The 20422-nt window shown below is 33.3% G+C and overlaps 1 protein-coding gene and 1 long non-coding RNA gene across 6 annotated transcripts; one reads left to right on the top strand and one right to left on the bottom strand.

The window, feature by feature from the left end:
• Positions 1-5417: 5417 nt before the first annotated feature.
• On the bottom strand, positions 5418-7756 carry LOC147282969 (uncharacterized). 5 transcript variants are annotated; one of them, XR_015123077.1, is made up of 5 exons: positions 7343-7756; positions 6795-7004; positions 6620-6676; positions 5956-6131; positions 5418-5608 (listed from the first exon to the last, which is right to left on the bottom strand). It is a non-coding gene; the product is annotated as an uncharacterized LOC147282969 (long non-coding RNA). The 5 variants fall into 5 exon arrangements; XR_015123081.1 differs by having other exon boundaries at positions 6911-7004; XR_015123078.1 differs by lacking the exon at positions 5956-6131.
• A 6120-nt stretch (positions 7757-13876) lies between these two features.
• On the top strand, positions 13877-18750 carry LOC147282968 (tubulin alpha-3 chain-like). Its single transcript, XM_086248885.1, has 5 exons — positions 13877-14255; positions 16032-16246; positions 16331-16530; positions 17083-17591; positions 18106-18750. The coding sequence occupies exons 1-5, from the start codon at positions 14143-14145 to the stop codon at positions 18419-18421; spliced, it is 1353 nt and encodes a 450-aa protein (XP_086105011.1). The 5' UTR covers positions 13877-14142; the 3' UTR covers positions 18422-18750.
• Positions 18751-20422: the final 1672 nt, after the last annotated feature.

Below are 20422 nucleotides of genomic sequence, written 5' to 3'. Positions count from 1 at the left end.
TTAGATTTACCTATTTTGACAAAGTGACACATATTAGTTTAATAAAAAGGTACTAGATCATCTAGATTTAAACTAATAACGCCTTCATAATTTGTGATACCCGAAAGTTATTAAGGAGTGAACTTCTACCATGTTGTAAAAATTGAAAGTTCTAAGGTTTAAGAACTAGTTTAAATGTGTAAAAGAGGGTTGGAACCAATAAGAAATGTATGTTCATTTAGTCTTGCAAAATGGTTTCGGATTCGAGATTTAAACATAAACTTGGTTGTTTATTTAATTGCTCTTATTATTTTATACTTGTTTGAGTTATAGAACATGTTATATGACTAGTGTAAGGAATGAATTGAGTATATAATTGAATTGTCGTTTCATGATTATATAGCATCATATGTACATGTGGGGCATTGAGGGCAGCCACACCCTTCGTGGGGGCTGCCAAAGTATACATTAGCATTCATAAATATTGAATCAAGATTATTTACACTAATGTGGTTTAAGTGTTTGGACTTCCTAATTAAAGATGAAGGGGTACAGTCTTACTCTATCCTTGAGTTCAATTTCCTAAATGGTATGCATACAAGTTTCATCTAGAGTTGGTTATAAAAATTAAGAATATGTTAGAGGGGAAGTAGATGGTTTTTATTTACTTCAATGAAAGGACACCTTACTATCTAGATCTTACTTTTTAGTAAGATATGAGGGATAGAGGTAATTCAATTTACAAATCAGGGGATAAGTCCACTGTTTATAAACTTTGACAGGTTTACAATGTCATGAAGAAAAATGTACGCTTGCTTTGTTATTTAAATAAACATGCATTTTCATTTCATGAAATTATTCATGATTGGATATAACAAGTGTAGTTGTATGATTGTTTTACCATGTTCTACCCGATAAAGCATATGTTTATTTATGAGATAAAAAAATATAACTCATGTTTGTGTAATTGTGATTTTGATATTTGAAATTCAGTGTGCTTATATTTCAAAGTAAGAATGATTTGGTTTTCCTTTTAAAAGTTTTAAATAGGCTTCCAACCATTTATTAAATTACTTGAATGTACTTAGGCCATTTAGGCAAAGGCTTAAGCCAATGATATATCTTACTTGTTAATATATTGGTTGTATTGAAATGATTGAGTTTTTGTTGGACTAGTTGAGTGTGTGATCAGCTGCTTTGGGGATGCTCACCCCTACACAGTTTGTTAAGTTGCAGGAAACCTCTAGGAAAAAAGTATGGTCATCTTCATAGAAATTTCGAATAGTAAAGAATGAAGATTTGGAAGTAGAGAGAATTCACTAAAGAATAGCTTACCAACACCACCCATGTTGGAGCATAATTTCTCCTAGATAATTTTCCAACAATAATATTTCTTGATGATTTTGAGAAGCCCGAATTTCATCTTTGATCGTCGTCCGCAAAATCCGATGGGAGGTGTACTTGCCAAAAACACTCTAATGCTTAAGTTAAAAAAACTTCTTTAGCCCCTCTTTGATTGTTCATCATGTTGGTATTTATAGGCTTCATCATGCCTTATTTTTCCTCCATCCCACTCCACGTCTCTCCACTTCCCTTGCCCTTTAATCATGGCCTTAGTGGAGATTTTAGTGGGATGTGGCTGTTGTAGTGGGATTTCTACGTTCTATCACCATTAGAAAATAGCCATGTGTCAATTTAAGTGGTCTATAGTTTTAGGCTTGACTTACTTCATCCTTTGTCCAGCCCAACTGGTTTAGCATAGCCTTTTATGGCCTAAAATGGTTTATTTCGATTTATACTAGCCTAATTTGTGGTGTTTGGCCCATGTGATTATTTTGGATCCCACAACCCATATCTGAATACTCAAGTGATGAGAAAGAGGATTCAATTATGGACGAGTTTGTTACTACTCCTTTACTATATCTATCCTTTTATGTTTTAGTTGAGAAATCTGTAGAATTAATTGTTTAAGGATTATAATTGCTCAATTACTTACCTATTATTTGATACCTTGAAATATTGTTATGTTTACACCAAAAATAGAATTTACAATAAAGTTTTCACTTTCAAATGGATTTCGATTTCTTATTTGATGTTTTGCTAAATGATTTCAAAACAAAGGGTCTGTCTCTATACTTGGAAATTGATTTATCTTTTAAAACGAATAACTAAAAGCTTACCATTTTTACAAAGTTTTCATTTCGGTTACACTCTGATTATTTGCTATTAAAAATGAAAAAATCATTTGGAACTAGTTTGTCTTTGTTAAAAGCCCTACATTCATCTTCGATATATGCATGTTCTTACTAAGGTTTAGAAAGAGTATGTTGAGATTGGAGACCAATGTGGCGTTGCCACATGCCCAAAGTGGTCGACCCCATTTTGGGGTGTGACAGTAAGCAATCAAACACAAACTTAATAAAAATCTAAATATGCATGGTAATATTGTTTATTGATCTATTGTAATTTATCTTTTTCATTTTGATCGGTAACTAAAATGAAATTATGAAAAAGTGCATTGAAAATTTTTTAATTTTAAAAAGTTTTATTAATTTATTTGTAAATGGACTTTATCATATTCGCCCATGCGTATTATATGCATAATACTTTCAAATTCTATTTTACAATAAAAAGAAATTGTATTTTTTAGACAGTAAGTATACATTATATAGAAAATTATGATTAAATACCAAATATCAATAGTTTTTCAACAAGCAGCAAAACACTAACTTTTTTTAGTTTAGGTACTAACCTAGAACAATACATTTTGGATTAGGTCACAAATTAGTTTGCTATATATACAGTTGTGACTATTTCAAATTCATAAAAATTCAAAATTTATAAGGGTTTAATGCTTTTGATTTAGGCTTGGGAGATGAAGTCCTATAGCCCAGAGAATAAACAAAGTTTAAGCCTTGCAAATATTGAAAAAATAACAAATCAATAAAAAAGTTATGACTGTTAGACAGTCAGAGCTCGGTATAACCATGTTTTTTAAAATTGGTACCTAAACTGTAATTTAATATCTAAAGTGAAATGACATAAACGTTTTGGTAGTTGAAATGAAAAAACATTACAATTTGGTACCTAATTAAAGTCAACAAACCTTACATTATATTACTTTCTCTTTCTTGTAGGGTAGGGTTGTGCTTGAGATTTTAGGGCCCTTTGTGAAAATTAAAAGTATGGCCCCCTTTAACAGGGTCTCACATGAAAATATTAATTTTGTTTACCATGTATTGATGCTACTACAAATATTAAAACTAAAATTGATGCAACGTGAATGGTAGGTGAATGCATTTGAAGGGATGTGAGAACTAATTAAAATGAATGGATAGGTAGGGTTGACTATTTCAAGTGCAAGGAGATGTGTGACACCCTAGAATTTTTTCGTAATTTATTTTGAGCTTATAATATTTTTCTAGTATTAATTTTGAATTATTAAGATTTTCTAGAATTTATTTATAAGAAAATATAATTTCTTATTTCAGTTTTCCTAGGATATTTCTTAAAATTAGGACTTGGATGACTAACAAGGAACCACTGTTAGAAAGTACTTGACGTCACAAGTTTAGAACTAATTAGAATTTTTTTGAACGAAGTCATATATGTTTTTTGAACCGTGAATTTTTAAAGCTTGTTGAGGAATTTCAATTTAAAGAAAAAAAGAAAAGAAAAAAAAAAGCAAAATATTTGCTACTTGATATATTCATATTTTACCTATTATTATACTTCAATTTAAAGTTAAGTTGGTCTTCTTTGACCGTGGGTCATCTCCCAACAAGAGAAGGAGTTAAGAGTAGCATATATGATATATATAGGAAGTCTTAGGTGTTTCCTAGGTGTTCTACTTTTGGGCTATGAATACTGAAATTCTTTGATGTTGTTTGTTTTTGTTATCTATTCATGTTTGAGTGCTTATTTCTATTCTTAATGCTTTCAATTAACTGGCCGTTAATTGTTTGATTTGAAGAGTGAGGTTAAGACTAGAAGGAGATACCTAATTGATAGCTTCTTGTAACAAGTACCATAAATTACATAGCCGACTCGGAAGATTAGGTTATGGTTTGTGTAGTCTCAAGTATTTTCCATAAATCTTAATTAGTTCTTAGCCATCTAAGTCCATAACTAGGAATAGAGTGGGTTGACGGTATGGAGCACAACTAATAAACTTGGAAGGGAGTATTGGTAAGGTAAGGGAAAACGATTATCAACATGTTAGGTAATTTAGGATTAACAAGCTAAAAGGATTTGGATAGGATTAGCTAGGTGAAATCAATGTCCTGGTATTTTATCATCTTTGCTTACATCTATTACATTGTTATCTTGCTTTTAATTTAGTGCATAAGTTAGTTTTAAATCATCATAATTATTGCCTTGTTTAATTGGTAATAAATCACGCTGGTATTGAATAGATTAACTAGATTCATGTCGAAACGATACTTTACTTATTACTATATTACTTGAGCGATATTGTACTCTTGCAATTATCTCAATACTACTTTGCAGATGTTTTCGGTTATTTGAGACGTGTAAATCGTTAAGAAAACCAAGATCGTACAAAAATAGTATCGAATGACACAAAAGTTCATGTGTCAACAGATTTTTCATTGAACAATAAGAGTATTTCTGGTGAATTTCCAAAGGACGAAGATAAAACACACTTGAATCAAAAGAAACTAATAAAGAAAAAAAAAAACATGGATCGCTAATGTGGAACAATCCTAGCCATCCATCAACCTTGAACCAATACTAGGGATGCATCCATAAAAAGTCTAGACACTTGGAGGAAACGACACATGGCAAAAGGACATGTAGGTTGCCACCATTTTTGCTGATTGCTCATTACACTTGTTCACTTGATTTTCACACCCATCACTTTTGCCAAGTGTACCCACTTGGAATGCCTATAAATAGAAGCTATTTCTACCTATTTTAGCCACCCTTCTTGAATTTGAGAGCTTCTCTTAAATTCTCCCTTCCTCTCTAAAGGGTGATTTCATAATTAGGAAGAAACCATGTATGAGGGCTTTCATAGTTAAATTTGTTTCCTTTCCTTCTTGGAACAAACTTTATTTTGAAGTAGTTCCTAGTTTAATTTTTGATCAGGTTGTCTAAGTAATGCCCATTAAGGTTTTTACATTATGAACATAATGATCAAACATTAGGCAATAATGCTAGTTGTCCCACATTTTTTTCCCACATTTATATCCCACCTGATGTGTCATTACTTTACTGGAAGGGTATTGGCAGAACCGCCCTCGGATTTCTACCTTGAAACCCGGAGAGGTCCTGCGAGAATCCAAAATCAAGGAAAATCCTATCAAAAATTCGGCATAACCTCCCCTGAAAATGGACTAACCCAGAAATTTCAAAATCTTTTAAAAAGCACTTCTAAGACAACAACCACCTCTACCACAACCAAAAAGGGTCTCAGACCCAACAATATAAAATAACCTTATAATTTAAGTATGGTAATCAGAGCCACTACTCCTATTACAGAAATTTTTTTTCAATTAAAGAAAAATAACTTTCACAAAAATGAAAGTGATGCCTACAAGATCCGGGAATGGAAAATGGATGCTATTTGCCTCGACGCGAATGGCACGACCTCCACCAAAGCTACTACCTGGGGGAAAAAATTTAAGACAAAAACAAGAAAAACTATGAGATAACTCAGTGAGTGAACAGTTTAATGAAAATGAAAACAAAAGTAAACTTTCTGTTTTAAGAAAATCCTTCATAACCACATTTAACTCAAGACCTCACGTCGCTCTTTGAAAAACCCCCAGTTTTAAAACATTTTCAGAACACGTTCAAATTTGTTTTCATAATTTAATAAACTAAACAGAAGCATAAATCATTTATCAAATAAAATTTAAACATTTTAAATTCTAACTAGTTTACGAATTTAAAATAAACGATCGCAATGAAACCGTATAATACATATATAATACAACACACCAAGTCAGTTACCCGGAGAATCTGTCATACATGCGCACAGCCGAGAATCTGTGATACGCATGCAGAGCCATAAATTCTGTCTTACGTGCACGCAGAGCCAACCCCCAAAGGGTCAAGCATCACGACACACGGCCCAAATCCTATGTGTGTGCTGCAATGGGTCCCAAAGACCTATTCAATCTGATAACCTGGAGGGTACTGAAAGGCGATTTAAAACTATTTTTCCCATAACCAAACATAATGTCTTTTTTTTTTCCACCAATAAAGAACATTTTTATAACATTTCCAAAACTTTAAATCCTCAAAACAAATGCATAAACACAACTAGTAAAACAGTCCTCAATAAATCACATTTTAAGACATAAAACAAATCAAATCTTTCGTCCATATACTAAAATATGAAATAACTCATACGTGTAAAAATAAGAAACTAGTTTCAACATCCAACAAGAAGAAATTTATTTGCGGTAGCATTTGTAATCCAAAATTTAATACCATTAATCAAATCCCAAAATCAACTTCAAAAAGTTAAATATAAATTAATTGGTGATATTTTCATAAACTCTTAGAAAAACCAAAAGTCTATTTTAAACTTCCATTTCTCAACTAAAAATTTACATATAAAAAATAGATAACGAATTTCATAAATCATTTAAAAAAATAAGAGTCCACTCACAGAGATAGCCCTAGCTTCCATCCTCTACTGCGTCGTCTCGGATTTTAGGGTTGTCGCCTACAGTTAAAGAAATGAAATATGAAATTAGGCTCGGCTCAACGACGATTACAGTGTACGTGTGAAGCCTAAACGTTCCGCTCAACCCTTCTATATTTTTTCAAAGATGATTTATTACCTTTCTTAAGGTCTGATTACCCAAATCTCTTCTAATTCCTTCCCGGCTCAAAATCCAACTACACCCAAACATTTAATCCACCAAATATATCCAATTAAACTTTATGCGTGCCATACCTCAACCAGGACTCGTCTGTGAATCGATTCGATACAGAAAAGTATCTGAATACAATCCAAATTGAGGTTTTCCTCAAATTCATAAGACTTCCACCTGCTCCAAATCAGTAACCAACTTAGAAATCGCTCTAAAAAAAACAAATCTAATTTCCAATAATGACAATGAGGGACGAGACCACCACTGATGCCGCCCAGCTTTGTTGTTTCCAAGACTAATTTAGCCAAAAACAATAGACTTCAATAGAACCCATTTAATTTCTCAAACTTAGTCATCAATAGGGTCTCCTAGGGAAGAAATTAGTCCAAATTAACCACAATTTCAATTTCAATTAATCATCAATAGGGTCTCAGATTTTCAATTTCCTAATTACTGAAATAAATCAACATAAGTCTAGGGGAAAGAAGGCCTATCAAGAGTGGAGAAAAACCCACCTGAAAACACGTTGAATTGAGGCCAAAGATGGTCGGAACCGACGAAGTGAAGGGGCGGCGCGAGGTGGTTTTTCTGGCAAGTTTTCGCGTGCAGGGGGGAGAGCTCGACAAGGAGGACGACTGGAAGGTGACGTCCGGCCAGAGGGGGAAGGTCGCCGGTGGTTGAGGTCGGCGGGAGGTGATCGATGCTGGTGGATGGTGACTGCGCGCATAGAAGAGGGAGGAGAGAGAGAACTCGAAGAGAGAGAGAATGAGGAGAGAGAGTAGGCTGGGGGGTGGTCGGCGCCTGGAGGGAAGCTTGCTGGAGCCAGAGGCCGGCAAGGTGGCCGGCGATGGTGAGTGGGGGTGGTGGCTGGGTAATGGCGCAGGGGAGAGGGTGCGGGGAGAGAGAAATAAAGGGAGAGAGAGTGTGTAGAAAATTCTAGAGAGAGAGAGAGATTCTCTTAAAAAATCTGATTTTGAATTTTTAAAACCCAAGTTGTCAATTTTACGAAATTACCCCTCGCTTCAAACGTCCATATCTCTCAAATCGTACTCGAAATGATGCGTGCTACCTATCTATAAACTCGTGGACTCGAAATCTATCCAACGGACCCAAGTTCAAAATCGAAAGCCGATTTATTTTAAAAGTCAACTTTAGGTCAAGCTCCAAAAATAAAAATTTAAATCAAAACCCTTTTTTTTTATTATTATTATTGTTTTTTCAAATAAATCACAAAATCTTTAAAATATAATTTAACATCCTTTAAAACCTCTTAAAACCATAATTAAATAAAAAAAATTTAAATTTCTAGTGAAAATTTGGGTCGGGTCGTTACAGATATTTCCTTTTTCTTTTTTAGGTTTTATTTTTTAATTTGTAATGTCCAATGTATGAATGTCATGTAAGATGATATGAAATTGTGGTATAAAAATGTGGTAAGTATAGCATTACTGAACATTAGGCTATCGTAGGGAAACTCTGCCGGTTTTTCAACTAGCCCATAAAGTAATTAAGGTATTTCCGTTAGACTTGAGAAACTTGAACTCGGTAAAGTCATTAGGCTTTAATCTTGTGTTTTAGCCATTCCACTTGTTGGTGATTAAGCTAAGGAGATCTACAAGCAGATATTTAATCCTTACTCACTCTTTAAGGACTATTAAGCATAATTAATTAAATAAGTTAGACACAATTAATAATTAATTATGGTTAATTTAATCAAATGGATGATTACTTTAATAAGTTGGATTAATTAAATTAACTAATTATGCATGACAAATTGAGTAATAAAATTGCTACAAACTAAAAAATGTAGATTTACTAGGTAGCATGCAAATAAATTAAGTTGTATTTATTTATAATTACTTTGCTTGCATGTTATATATAGTGGAACTTGTCTGTTAATTAATCAACTTAAAAACAGATTGAGGCCACTGCAGTAGAGTAACCAAACGACTATTGTGTCAAATGTGACTACATCCCAAAAGTATTGTTACATCATACGAGATTTTCATCACATGGAATTTGCATAAAAAAAATTGGGGATTCTCATCTTGCTTTTTCCAAAAGTATGTAAGCACTGATTGCGCATCTCCACCATCTAGTCTTTATGTCTGACATTCCTTGTTATAATTATCACTATTACCAAAGCAAATGTATTCGCCACCAAATATTTAAGGATCTTTATCAATCTCTAAGTTTTCTCTTTGAAAATGCTTCAATCAAATCCTTCACTACTATGGGCATGTGTTGATTTCATTTCAATTTTATTCTCTTACTTCGACTAATAATTTTGTGATTGTGAGTGTCCCATTATAACTTTCCATTTGCCACTCCATTTGTCTAGTATAACCTGCAAATAAGCTTTGCAAGCACATTTAATAGTAGAATGTACAACTTCTACCTTTCTTCTCAATCTCTTTCTCATTAGTCCCCTCCATAGCATTATCTACTTTAATTAATCCTACCAATGTGCTTCCCTTGATGTGACTAAGCAAATAGTATACTAGGAACATCATTTGAGCCCCTTCTTCTCATCATCTAAGTTTGATCATGAGAGCAAAAACCTCTTTGTCGACCATATATATCTTCATAATACGTTCTTGCTTCTTCCATTGTCTCAAAAAACATTCCCACATATTTTGTTTTTAATCCTTCCATATCTTTAGTTGGAATTGAAAAATGGCATAATCCACCATTTTGTTCTTGGTTTTCATCCATCACCTAAATGAAATTCAAGCTCCACAAATTCATACCATCATATAAGCCCTAAACATGTTATGTCACAACTAGCTAGTTAAAAATAAAGGGAATAAGAATACATAAAGAAATCAACATTCAAAGCATCTAAATTTAAAACAGAGTTATGGTTCTTGTGGTCTAAAAATAGAGAGAATTCACCATTTTTAATGTTTTACTTTATAGAGAGACTATTGGAAATATTGCCCTCAAGAGCAATTTCAATATTTATTAATTGAATTATTTATTTCAAATCTAATACATGGATAAGCATGATTTATTCATGAGCATAAATATTGAATCATGGTTATTCCCTAAGTTTAAAGGATCATTAAGTATTTATGTGAAAGTCCTACACATAAGGAATACATATACTTAATGGGTATGTATTATAAACTATGAAGACTATCACAATCTTATCAAGTTTATTGGCATGCTTGATATGAGTATATTGTAGCTTAATCAATCTCTAATTAGATAACGGTGAATCTCAAACAGTTAGAGTAGATGACTCTAGATTGATGAAGCTAGTGCATCTATGATGCACTAGTGGATTGTGAACTGTGTTTTGACTTAAATCATAGTCTACTACAATACAACTTAACAATTATTGAGGATAGTAAGCTCTTAATCCTTAGAGGAGACATAGACACATATCCCATACTTAGCCTATTAGAACCATTAATGGGGCATTGAGTTCAATATACCAATACAATTCGTTAGACTAATGTGCATGATTATGTGAACACTATCATCAAGATGAAATTCACCCTATGTCCTTTAAGTTAGAGACCTCCGATCTAGAAGGCTAGCAAGGTTGGTGGCTACTTTTCGTCTGAGTGGGAGGGTGTGAAGAGAAAGGGAGAAGGAAGGAGAGGCAGAGAGAGAGAGAGAGAGAGAGAGAGAGAGAGAGGGTTAGGACCTTGGGATCGGGTCTGGGGATGTCGCTCAATTTTTTTTTTCTTTCCATTTTTACTATTTATTTTTTTGTGTTGTGACTTGTGTGGGTAATTTTGAATGTTTGGGGTGTGTAGTGAGAAGTTGTTTAAACATTAAAATGATATGGGTGTGTAATACAAAATGGGTGTGCAGTGAGAATGGAACGAATGTTCATATAACAACAGTTTTTTTACGTGTGCATCATTGTGTATTATATAGGGAGACTTTCATTTAGCTCATTTAATTATATAATTTATTGACTAAAGTCTTATGACTTTTAAAATTCTAACGAAAATTCAATAATATTGTAACCATTCCATATTACATAATATTAGTATATAAGTTTATTTTTTTTTTTTCACACATACCAAGCGCCGAGTGCTCGGTGGCTATTTTCGAGTGTTCGTCAGTGCATTTTTACTTCTTCCTCAAACCCTAGTTTGTGGACTTTATATTAAATTTTAACTCTGAAATTTTGGGTTCGGCCCAAAATCTCAAAATCTCAAAATCTCAAAATCTTAAAGTTAAAACCTAACATGCAGCCTCCACACACCTCATTCTATACTCTAGGAAGGTATAAGGTGAACCCGTACCCGATACCCTCAAAAAATAAAAAAATAATGACATATTTCTTTGACAAGATAATGGTTAAAAATGACTTTATTTAGAAAAAATATATGTTTTAACACAAAAACACAATGGCCACGTGGAGGGCCATGATTGAAGCCAAAACACCTCACCAAGAGTAACCAATGAGGCTTCCGACGTGAAGGGCGTGCCACTTTTCGGCCTAACGTAGCCGAAAAGAAATTTAAACTAAAATTGGAAATAAATAATTCTAGACGATAAAATATAAATTTGACTTATATTCAAAAGATTGTGCAATAAAGAAGGAACGGGAAAACTTTATCTAAGTTCTTTTTATGCCTAGGACAATCTAGGACTTCACTATGATTGTGTGGTGAAAATTGAAAGTAAAAGTGTTTGGTAAACAAAAATGAATTAAAGATAACTATGAAACTAGATCTAGAAAGATGTAATCAAGATATGAAGAAAGGGAGAAAAGAAGTAACTGTGAATAGTAGATCTATGCATGATAAATATTAGAAATAGACTTTTTTTTTTTTTTTTGACCAAATATTAGAAATAGACTTAATCTTGAAGAAAGTAAAAAGAAAATGACATAACCTGAAACATAAAGACTTAAAAAGGAAAAAATACTCGCATAAACAAAAAATAAATGCTCAATAATGGGAATATCGGGATCTGGACCCATAAACCATGATAGACAGAGCACTTTTTAAGGAAATCAATAGTCAGAGAAAAAAAACTCACATTGATAGAGAAAGGACAAGGGAATACAATAAATAAAGTTGAAAACAATACCAAAGTACACAAGAGTACCTGATGACTATTAAAAAGAACAATTTATAGTTTATAATGACAATTAAAAACTCATAAACAGTACAAATCGATGATGAATAGTACATGTGCTGTAAAGGAAACAAGAAATTGGAAAAGAAGTCTGGATTTTTGTGTGGAGGCGAGGACCTGGAACACTATAGCCTTGATTACCTTTTATAGCCTTGAATCACGTTAGGTTTTTCATTCTAAATGTACACGTGTAGAACTATGATCCAAGATGTCACAAAATATCTTATTGCTGACATATGCCCTTGGTGAGTAGGTAGATAACCCAACCATATCTTGAATTATTTGCCCTTATCTGCTAACGTGTTAACAGAGTCAAGGTATGCATGTCTTAAGCATTTCCCTTTTTCTCGGCCTAAATCATCTTTTGGCCGGAGACATAAGTTGGGCCTAAAGGAACTGAGGTGTTGACTTTTTGTTGACTTGAGTAGCCACGTGGCAGCTTGTGATTGGTGTTCTAATTAACGCGTGAAATTTTTCAAAGGGGTATCAATAATAAAGGCATAAGGTTTTTATCCAAATAAAAAATATAAAAATGACTAAACTCTAATTTTAAGTAGAAAAAAAAAATACTTCAAAATATTGCACAGCTACGAGAAGAAATTTACTTGTGACATTTGTTTTTAACTTTTTGTTTTATATATTTTTTGCTCACCTCCTTTAACTCAAGTGTATGCTCACCTCCTATCTAAAATGCTACCATGTATTTAAAAAACTAACTATGAGTTAATCTATTGTATTTAATTATTTATAATGTTAGAATGATGAGAGAGAAAAATAATTTGACAACTCTTTTTTACTTTTACCTTTATCTTTTATTACTCAACTTTTTTTATCACCCGTTAATTTCTCTTTTCTCTTTTATTTAATTATTTCTAATAATTTTTGCTTCTTTTGTTTTTTTGCTCTTCTCTAGTATGTCTCCAGTGCTCAAAAAATCACATTCATTTTTTTTTTGGGTCTTCTCAATACACCTTTATCTATTTTTTTAATTAATGAAAAAATAAAATATTCCAACAATACATATGCAATTCGAACAAAAAACTCATTTGCAAAGTTTAATCTAAAATGTTGGCCAAACAAAAATCTAAAACAGCTCATTTGCATACATAGAAAATCCAATAAAAAGTTACATGAGTTCAAAAAAAAATTAAAAATAAAAATTATGTTGTTGCAACTATTCTTCTCTCTTCAAATGCTACAACACCTTGGATTGGCCTAAGAATTTGTTTGATCTAAAAAGGTCATGTATGAGACAAGAGAGAAAAATTCTTAGGCCCAAAAAAAATGTGTTGTTGGAATATTTTTTTAATTAATTAAAAAAGTAGATAAAAGATGCATACAGGAGAAGACCAAAAAAAAATGGATGTGATTTTTTGGGTACTGGAGGCATACTGGAGAAGGGCAAAAAAAAAGAAAAGAAGCAAAAATTATTAAATGGATGTGATTTTTTGGATACTAGAGGCGTACTGGAGAAGAGCAAAAAAACAAAAGAATAAATAATTATTAGAAATAATTAAATAAAAGATAAAAAAGAAATTAATAGGTAATAAAAAAGTAGAAAAAAGTTGAGTAATAAAAAATAAGAATAAAAATAGAAAAGAGTTATCAAATTATTTATCTCTCTCATCATTATAACATCAGAAATAATTAAATATAATAGATTAATTCATGATTAATTTTTTAAACACATACAAAACATTTTAGATAAGAGGTACATCCGTACATATACACCTCAGTTAAAAGAGCCGAGCAAAACTACTCTCATATTTTTAAATTTATTGGTGGTAGCTCGTAGGAGTGCAGGCTATAATTTTTCTTAGTAAAGGGCCAAAACGAAACAGCAAAAGAAAAAATGACACTTGGCAAGTTAAAACTTAAAAGAAGTAACTGCCGTCCTTAAATCTATCAAAAAAAAAACTGCCTCCCTTAAAGGTTTAATTAGCAAGTATTCTATCCACCGATTGAAATTTAGACCAAGTTTATAGTTTCTCCCTCTTTAGATTTTGTGTTCTGAATCTGATAATCCATACAATTTCTAAATCACTGACAAAAGTAAAGTGATAAATCGTTCTTGGCCTTAGTTTTTTCTTTTGGGGTTCGTTGATCGAGTACTTTTGGTTGCTAATTGCCATTTATCAACAAAAAACATTGTTGCTTGTATTTCTTGATTGTTTCTTTCTTGCATTGGCATTTGTGTTTGTATAGAGAAATGAGGGAGATAATAAGCCTACACATTGGACAAGCAGGGATCCAAGTTGGGAATGCCTGTTGGGAGCTCTACTGCCTTGAGCATGGAATTCAACCTGATGGTACAATGCCCAGGTACCCATCTGTCTCAAACTCATTTACACCTTTTATATATTATATGCTATGAACCCATCTGTCTCAAATTCATTTACACCTTTCATTGACTGGGTGTTTTAATTTTCATCTTTGTACCATAATCCTTCTGTTTTTAATGAATTGGCTTCTGGGATTCCATTTCTCTAAGGTTTGAGATTGTTAATATTATTGGGAATTGGGTTATATTGAGCCAAGTTTCCTACCAATTATGTGCAACAAAATAGCAGATCTCACTTGGAGGTTCCAAATACGAAATGATGGATTAACCGAAATTCACCTTTGCGTTTTTCTTTAGTTGTTTCCCTTTTTAAATAAAAGAAAGGAAATAAACATGAGTTGAATCGAAGTTATTCATGTTTTTGGTTTTTTTCTTATTCAGTTATGAAAGCGGAAATGGGGAGAATTTCAGTCCCATTCTCCTTAGGGACAAATTTTGAGCAACTGTGAGCATTTACTACACTCAGTGGTTGGATTAAATACAACAAGTCAATGAGTTATCTATTTAAGAGATTAAACATTTAATCCAACAGTGATTGTCCACGGTCTCTCACAGGTGCCCAAAATTTTTCCCTTAGGAATATTTCTGGGGAGAATTTTATTATGAAATCATAATTTGTGATTTTGATCAAGGGGCTTAAACCAATTCTCTTAACTTTGTTGGTCCTTATTCTTGATTTATTACTAATTTGGAGAAATCTTGAATGAATTTTGAAGTTAATTGAGGAAAGTCGCCTTCTGCTCTTAACTTGTGCCTACTCATTTAAATTCCTTTTCAGTTTCCTGTCTAGATTTGGGAATGTTATATATTTTTTTTCCTGGAATTTGACTCAGAATATGTCTTAGTTTGTGCTAATTATTATTATTGCATATACTAAAATTAAATTAGTAATTGTGGTGGTTTGTTGAGATTTTGTCATTCAATTTACTATTTCCATACAATTGTCAGTTTTTATGGATCATATTACTCTTTTCCTTCCTTGATTGAAACTCAAGCACCCTTTCCAGTTGGTAATCTACAATTACCATAAGTTAAAATCCATAGATAACATAAAAGTTGTGATCTCGTGAATTGTAATGCAAACTATGCAATGGTAGACTAAAATAAACTTATCATAAGGTGCGACATATGCTTAAGATCCTTAATTTGTATAATCTTGAATTATCTGATTGTATTGATAACTTTCTCATGCAATTTTCATATAAGGAATCATAATATTTAATGTGCTGAAATTGATAGAGTTCATGTACCCAAATTAAATATCCAGGTAGTGAAAGAGCATTCATTTTTCTGTTGCCTTGGTGTCCCCAAAACATTGATTAGTGAATGCCTGTTTATGAGTTTGCCTGTGACCCATAGTAGTTCGTAAGTGGTCGGTTTTTGCAAGTTATTTCTATTCTTTCACTGCACTTGTAACAACTTGTTTTTTCAAGATATTGTTTGCCATCTATTTGAAATAACTGGCTTGTTGGTGGGCTCTTGAATATTAATATTGTTTTGAACTCTTTGAACAACTCTCTGTTTTCTTTTTCCTGTGTGTATGTGGACTAGTTCATTGGTTAGTTTATATAAATTCATCTTTCAAGTCCTTACTTGCAAGTATAGGCTATATTATTTAATATACATGGATAATACTTTTACAAAGCATCTCAGTGATTTAAAAAATTCACTATGGGATTTTTGCAAGCTGATCCTTTTTGTTCCTTTTTTCTTATGTCCACTCTTCTGGTCCTAAGAAGGTTTATATGTGAATGCAGTGACACCTCTGTTGATGCTGCACATGATGCTTTTAACACCTTCTTCAGCGAAACCGGTTCTGGCCAGCATGTGCCCAGAGCTATATTTGTTGATCTGGAACCCACAGTCATTGATGAAGTCAGGACTGGGACTTACAGACAACTTTTCCATCCTGAGCAACTTATGTCTGGGAAAGAAGATGCTGCTAACAATTATGCCAGGGGACATTACACAGGTATATGAATTTCTATGCACTGTTAAAGTGGCAGTTCCTTCTATTATTTCACTAATAACTGGTTTTCTCTGTTGAATGCTGCAGTGGGGAGGGAAATTGTGGACCTATGCCTTGACAGGGTGAGAAAATTAGCTGATAATTGCACTGGTTTGCAAGGGTTCTTGGTATTTAATGCCGTTGGTGGTGGCACCGGTTCTGGTTTGGGCTCATTACTTCTTGAACGACTGTCTGTAGATTATGGGAAGAAGTCAAAACTTGGTTTCACCATTTTTCCTTCTCCTCAGGTACATACTACTGAACACTTATCAACTCATCTTTTTTATCTAAATTTTGTCTTGTGTACCAGTTTGTGGTTTTATTGCAATGAACTTAATCTGTATAAAATTCATGGGCATTAAGAAAAAGCCAAGTCTGAAATTAGAATGATCATGCTTCAGGTTTATTCTCACCTGGAGAGACAACATAAGTGGTGGCATAAAATTAGGAAAGATGACTTCTTTGAGAATGACATTTATAGGCTTTCATTTTGTTAATGTTCACGTCTCTTTTTGTCATCTGCTTCTACTAAATGGTTTTGTTTATGTTGTTGAACAATGCATTCGTAGTCTGAAAATAGAAAGATTGTACTTCAGGTTTATTCTCATCTGGAGAGACAACAGAAGTTGTAGGCAGAAACATAGGAAAGATTACTTTTTGAGAATTTCGACAATTTTTATAGGCTTTAATTTATTTAATGCCACATCATTTTGTGTCATCTGCTTCTACTCAATGGTTTTCTTAATATTGCTGAACTATGCATGTGCAACTCTCTACAGCAATTTATCTTAAACGTGCAGGTCTCTACTGCTGTTGTAGAACCTTACAATAGTGTACTCTCCACACATTCTCTCCTTGAACATACAGACGTGGCTGTGCTTCTAGACAATGAAGCCATTTATGACATATGTAGGAGATCTCTAGACATTGAAAGGCCAACCTACACCAACTTGAATCGCTTAATATCCCAAATCATTTCTTCCTTGACCACTTCGTTGCGATTTGATGGTGCCATTAATGTGGACATTACAGAGTTTCAAACTAACCTTGTGCCATATCCTCGTATCCATTTTATGCTCTCATCTTATGCCCCTGTAATCTCCGCTGCAAAGGCTTACCATGAGCAACATTCAGTTCCTGAGATCACAAGTGCTGTATTTGAGCCCTCTAGTATGATGGCCAAGTGTGATCCAAGGCATGGGAAGTACATGGCATGCTGCTTAATGTACCGTGGTGATGTTGTTCCAAAGGATGTAAATGGTGCAGTAGCTACCATTAAGACAAAGCGGACAGTTCAATTTGTTGACTGGTGAGTAGACCTCCCATGTGTCTAATTTCATTAGAATATAAGCCTAAATAGTACTTGCACCAAAATGGATGAGATTAGCCTTTCTTTATCATTGTTTCCATTATTTTGGTTCTTAAGTTCAGGCACTGGTATTTATTGACTGTTATAAATGTTAAACTATGGTTGTATTGGTGCTGCCAATTTCTCTTAGTATTTCTCTAGAACTTTTTGTGGGTTAAAAATGCTCTCATATTCCTAGTCACTGCATACTTTAATTTATTTTTTTTGTTCAAATGGTAGCAATAATAGTGGCAGAAAACTCCTCTGTTTTCATCTTCTTGTTTAAAAGAAAAAAAAAATAAACAATTTAGATCATTTATCCTGGTGGTTCAGATCAAGATGATGCTACAGGTTCATTTCAAGGCAAAAAAGTTGAGTATTATCAGATACTGAGAGGGAGATTATTAAGTTTTAAAGATATGTTTTGCTGTCTTTTGTTTTGTTCTGATTTATTGTTCCAAATTGATACTTTCAGGTGCCCTACTGGTTTCAAATGTGGCATTAACTACCAAGCCCCAACGGTGGTGCCAGGTGGTGATCTTGCTAAGGTGAAACGGGCAGTTTGTATGATAAGCAACAACACTGCTGTGGCTGAGGTTTTCTCCCGAATTGACCATAAATTTGACCTAATGTATTCCAAACGAGCATTTGTCCATTGGTATGTAGGTGAGGGGATGGAGGAAGGTGAATTCTCCGAAGCCCGTGAGGATCTTGCTGCTCTTGAAAAAGACTACGAGGAAGTTGGGGCAGAAGACGCCGATGTGGAGGGTGAAGGGGAAGAAGATTGCTAAAACCTTATACCTTTCAGCTTCAGTAGCTATCTGTCTATCCCTCCACGTCTCTGTGCATGATTTTGTTTCTCTAGCTGTGCATTTTCCTTTGAGTGACATCTACATTCTGTTCTGGTTCTGTTCTTATGATGGTTTTGAGAGTACGGTTTAGAAGTAATCAACTTCATTCCCTGAAATGAAGTTTTTGTTTCTCTAGCTGTGCATTTTCCTTTGAGTGACATCTACATTTTGTTCTGGTTCTGTTCTTATGATGGTTTTGAGAGTACGGTTTAGAAGTAATCAACTTCATTCCCTGAAATGAAATTTAAGGATGTCTCGGAAACTTTTTTTTTTTTTTTTTTTTTTTTTTTTCTGCTTTCCATCCGTACACACACACACAAAGATATATATATATACATATATATATTTGAGGTTTTTGTTTCTAATTATTTTAATTTCTAAAATTCTACAAACTATGAAAATTCACTAAAAATAGTAGCATGAGACTCCAAATAATTCCCTGAAAAATCCTACGGATTCGTCTTTATAAGTAGTTTTTATCTAAAGCATCAAAACAATATTTTGACATCCAAAAAAATTATGAAAATTACCACTTTCCAAACTAATTTATAGAAATTCAAAATAATTTTAAATAATCACCAAACATTGGATAAATCACATTCCTTCCTCTAAAATTTCATTCTACTCAACTAAACGTTTATTGAGATGAGTACCTTCCAACCATGGTCTCTCTCTTGGTCCAAGAAAAATTCTTGAACCACAATTAACGTTCCTATTTTGCCAAAAATAAATTAAGGAAATCCTAAATTCCTCAAAATAAAATGCCGAAAATTAAAGTAACTAAAATTAAGGTAGGGTGAAAAATTCAAGCCTACCACATTGATCACATTTTAAAATCCAACTTACAGTTTTTCCAACATCTGCTTTGAACACCTTTGGGTAATTGGAGTCTCTAGTTTGACAACAATTGGTGTTAAAACCGTTTTCTCGTAAACCGATGACCTTGTCTGTTCAAGGTTGGGTTTAACAGATTCAGAAGTTCAACACTAGCTCATAATAACAACTTTAGTCAAAAGTCAATTTTAGCAAAGTTTCGACATGACCTTTTCTTTTGGTCATATCTCCCTATAAAATTCTAGAAATCAGTCTAAGTTGATAAAGTCTCTGTACTTTCTGAGTTTTCCTATGGTTTCTACTTAAGTTCAAATTTTAACTTAACTATGTTTGGAGGTTGGCCAATTGAGCACTTTTAACATGATCATGTCAGGGCAAGTGAGTTGTGTGGGAGCTCTAGCCCTGTTACCCTTAGCAATACTCAAGCACTAACCTCGACATCATGTTATGCGCAATCACTGGGGTGGCCTTAGTTCATTATTATATTTATTAACCTATAATACCAACTTTATGCCTCAATTGGTAGCAATTCAATTATCCAATTTAATTAAACCAACTTAAATTCTTTAATTAAAAAGCTACATATCCAGGATCTTGAACTCTGAATCCCGAATGTCAAACCACATATCCAGGATCTTGGATCCCAAACCATACAGGCTTTACAAATTATGTATTTAAATCTCAAATGAGTAAATTAATCTTAAAATCTTCGAATTCAAGTCTTATTATTTAGCAAAGGAGCACAGAGATAGCTGAATATGACAGAAGGATTATATATTGTTCTGACTTGCATGACATTGTTAAGTTCATTATCTTGTATGGTGAGGTCGTGAGAGCTCATTAGAGTAGCTCAATGCTAGGCCCTCTCACATCACATGTGGCCAATATGGCATTGTGCTGCACTACAGCAGCAACCTGGCACATCCCACCAAATCTAGTTTTACAATTTTGAATGCCATTAGGCCTCGTTTGTTTCACAGGACTGTCTTGGCATGGACTAGCTATTGGGACTGGCATGGACTAGCTTGGTATGGACTAAGCTAGCTAAGAACTGCCTTTATGTTTGGTGTAGTGCAGGACTAACAACCTGGATAATGAAAATAGTCA

The sequence above is a fragment of the Dryas octopetala genome, chromosome 6, assembly GCF_963921425.1.
Source record: "Dryas octopetala chromosome 6, drDryOcto1.1, whole genome shotgun sequence".
NCBI classification, from domain to species: domain Eukaryota; kingdom Viridiplantae; phylum Streptophyta; class Magnoliopsida; order Rosales; family Rosaceae; genus Dryas; species Dryas octopetala.
Note: the sequence above shows the minus strand (reverse complement) of the source record. Positions and strands in the feature narration are given on the sequence as shown.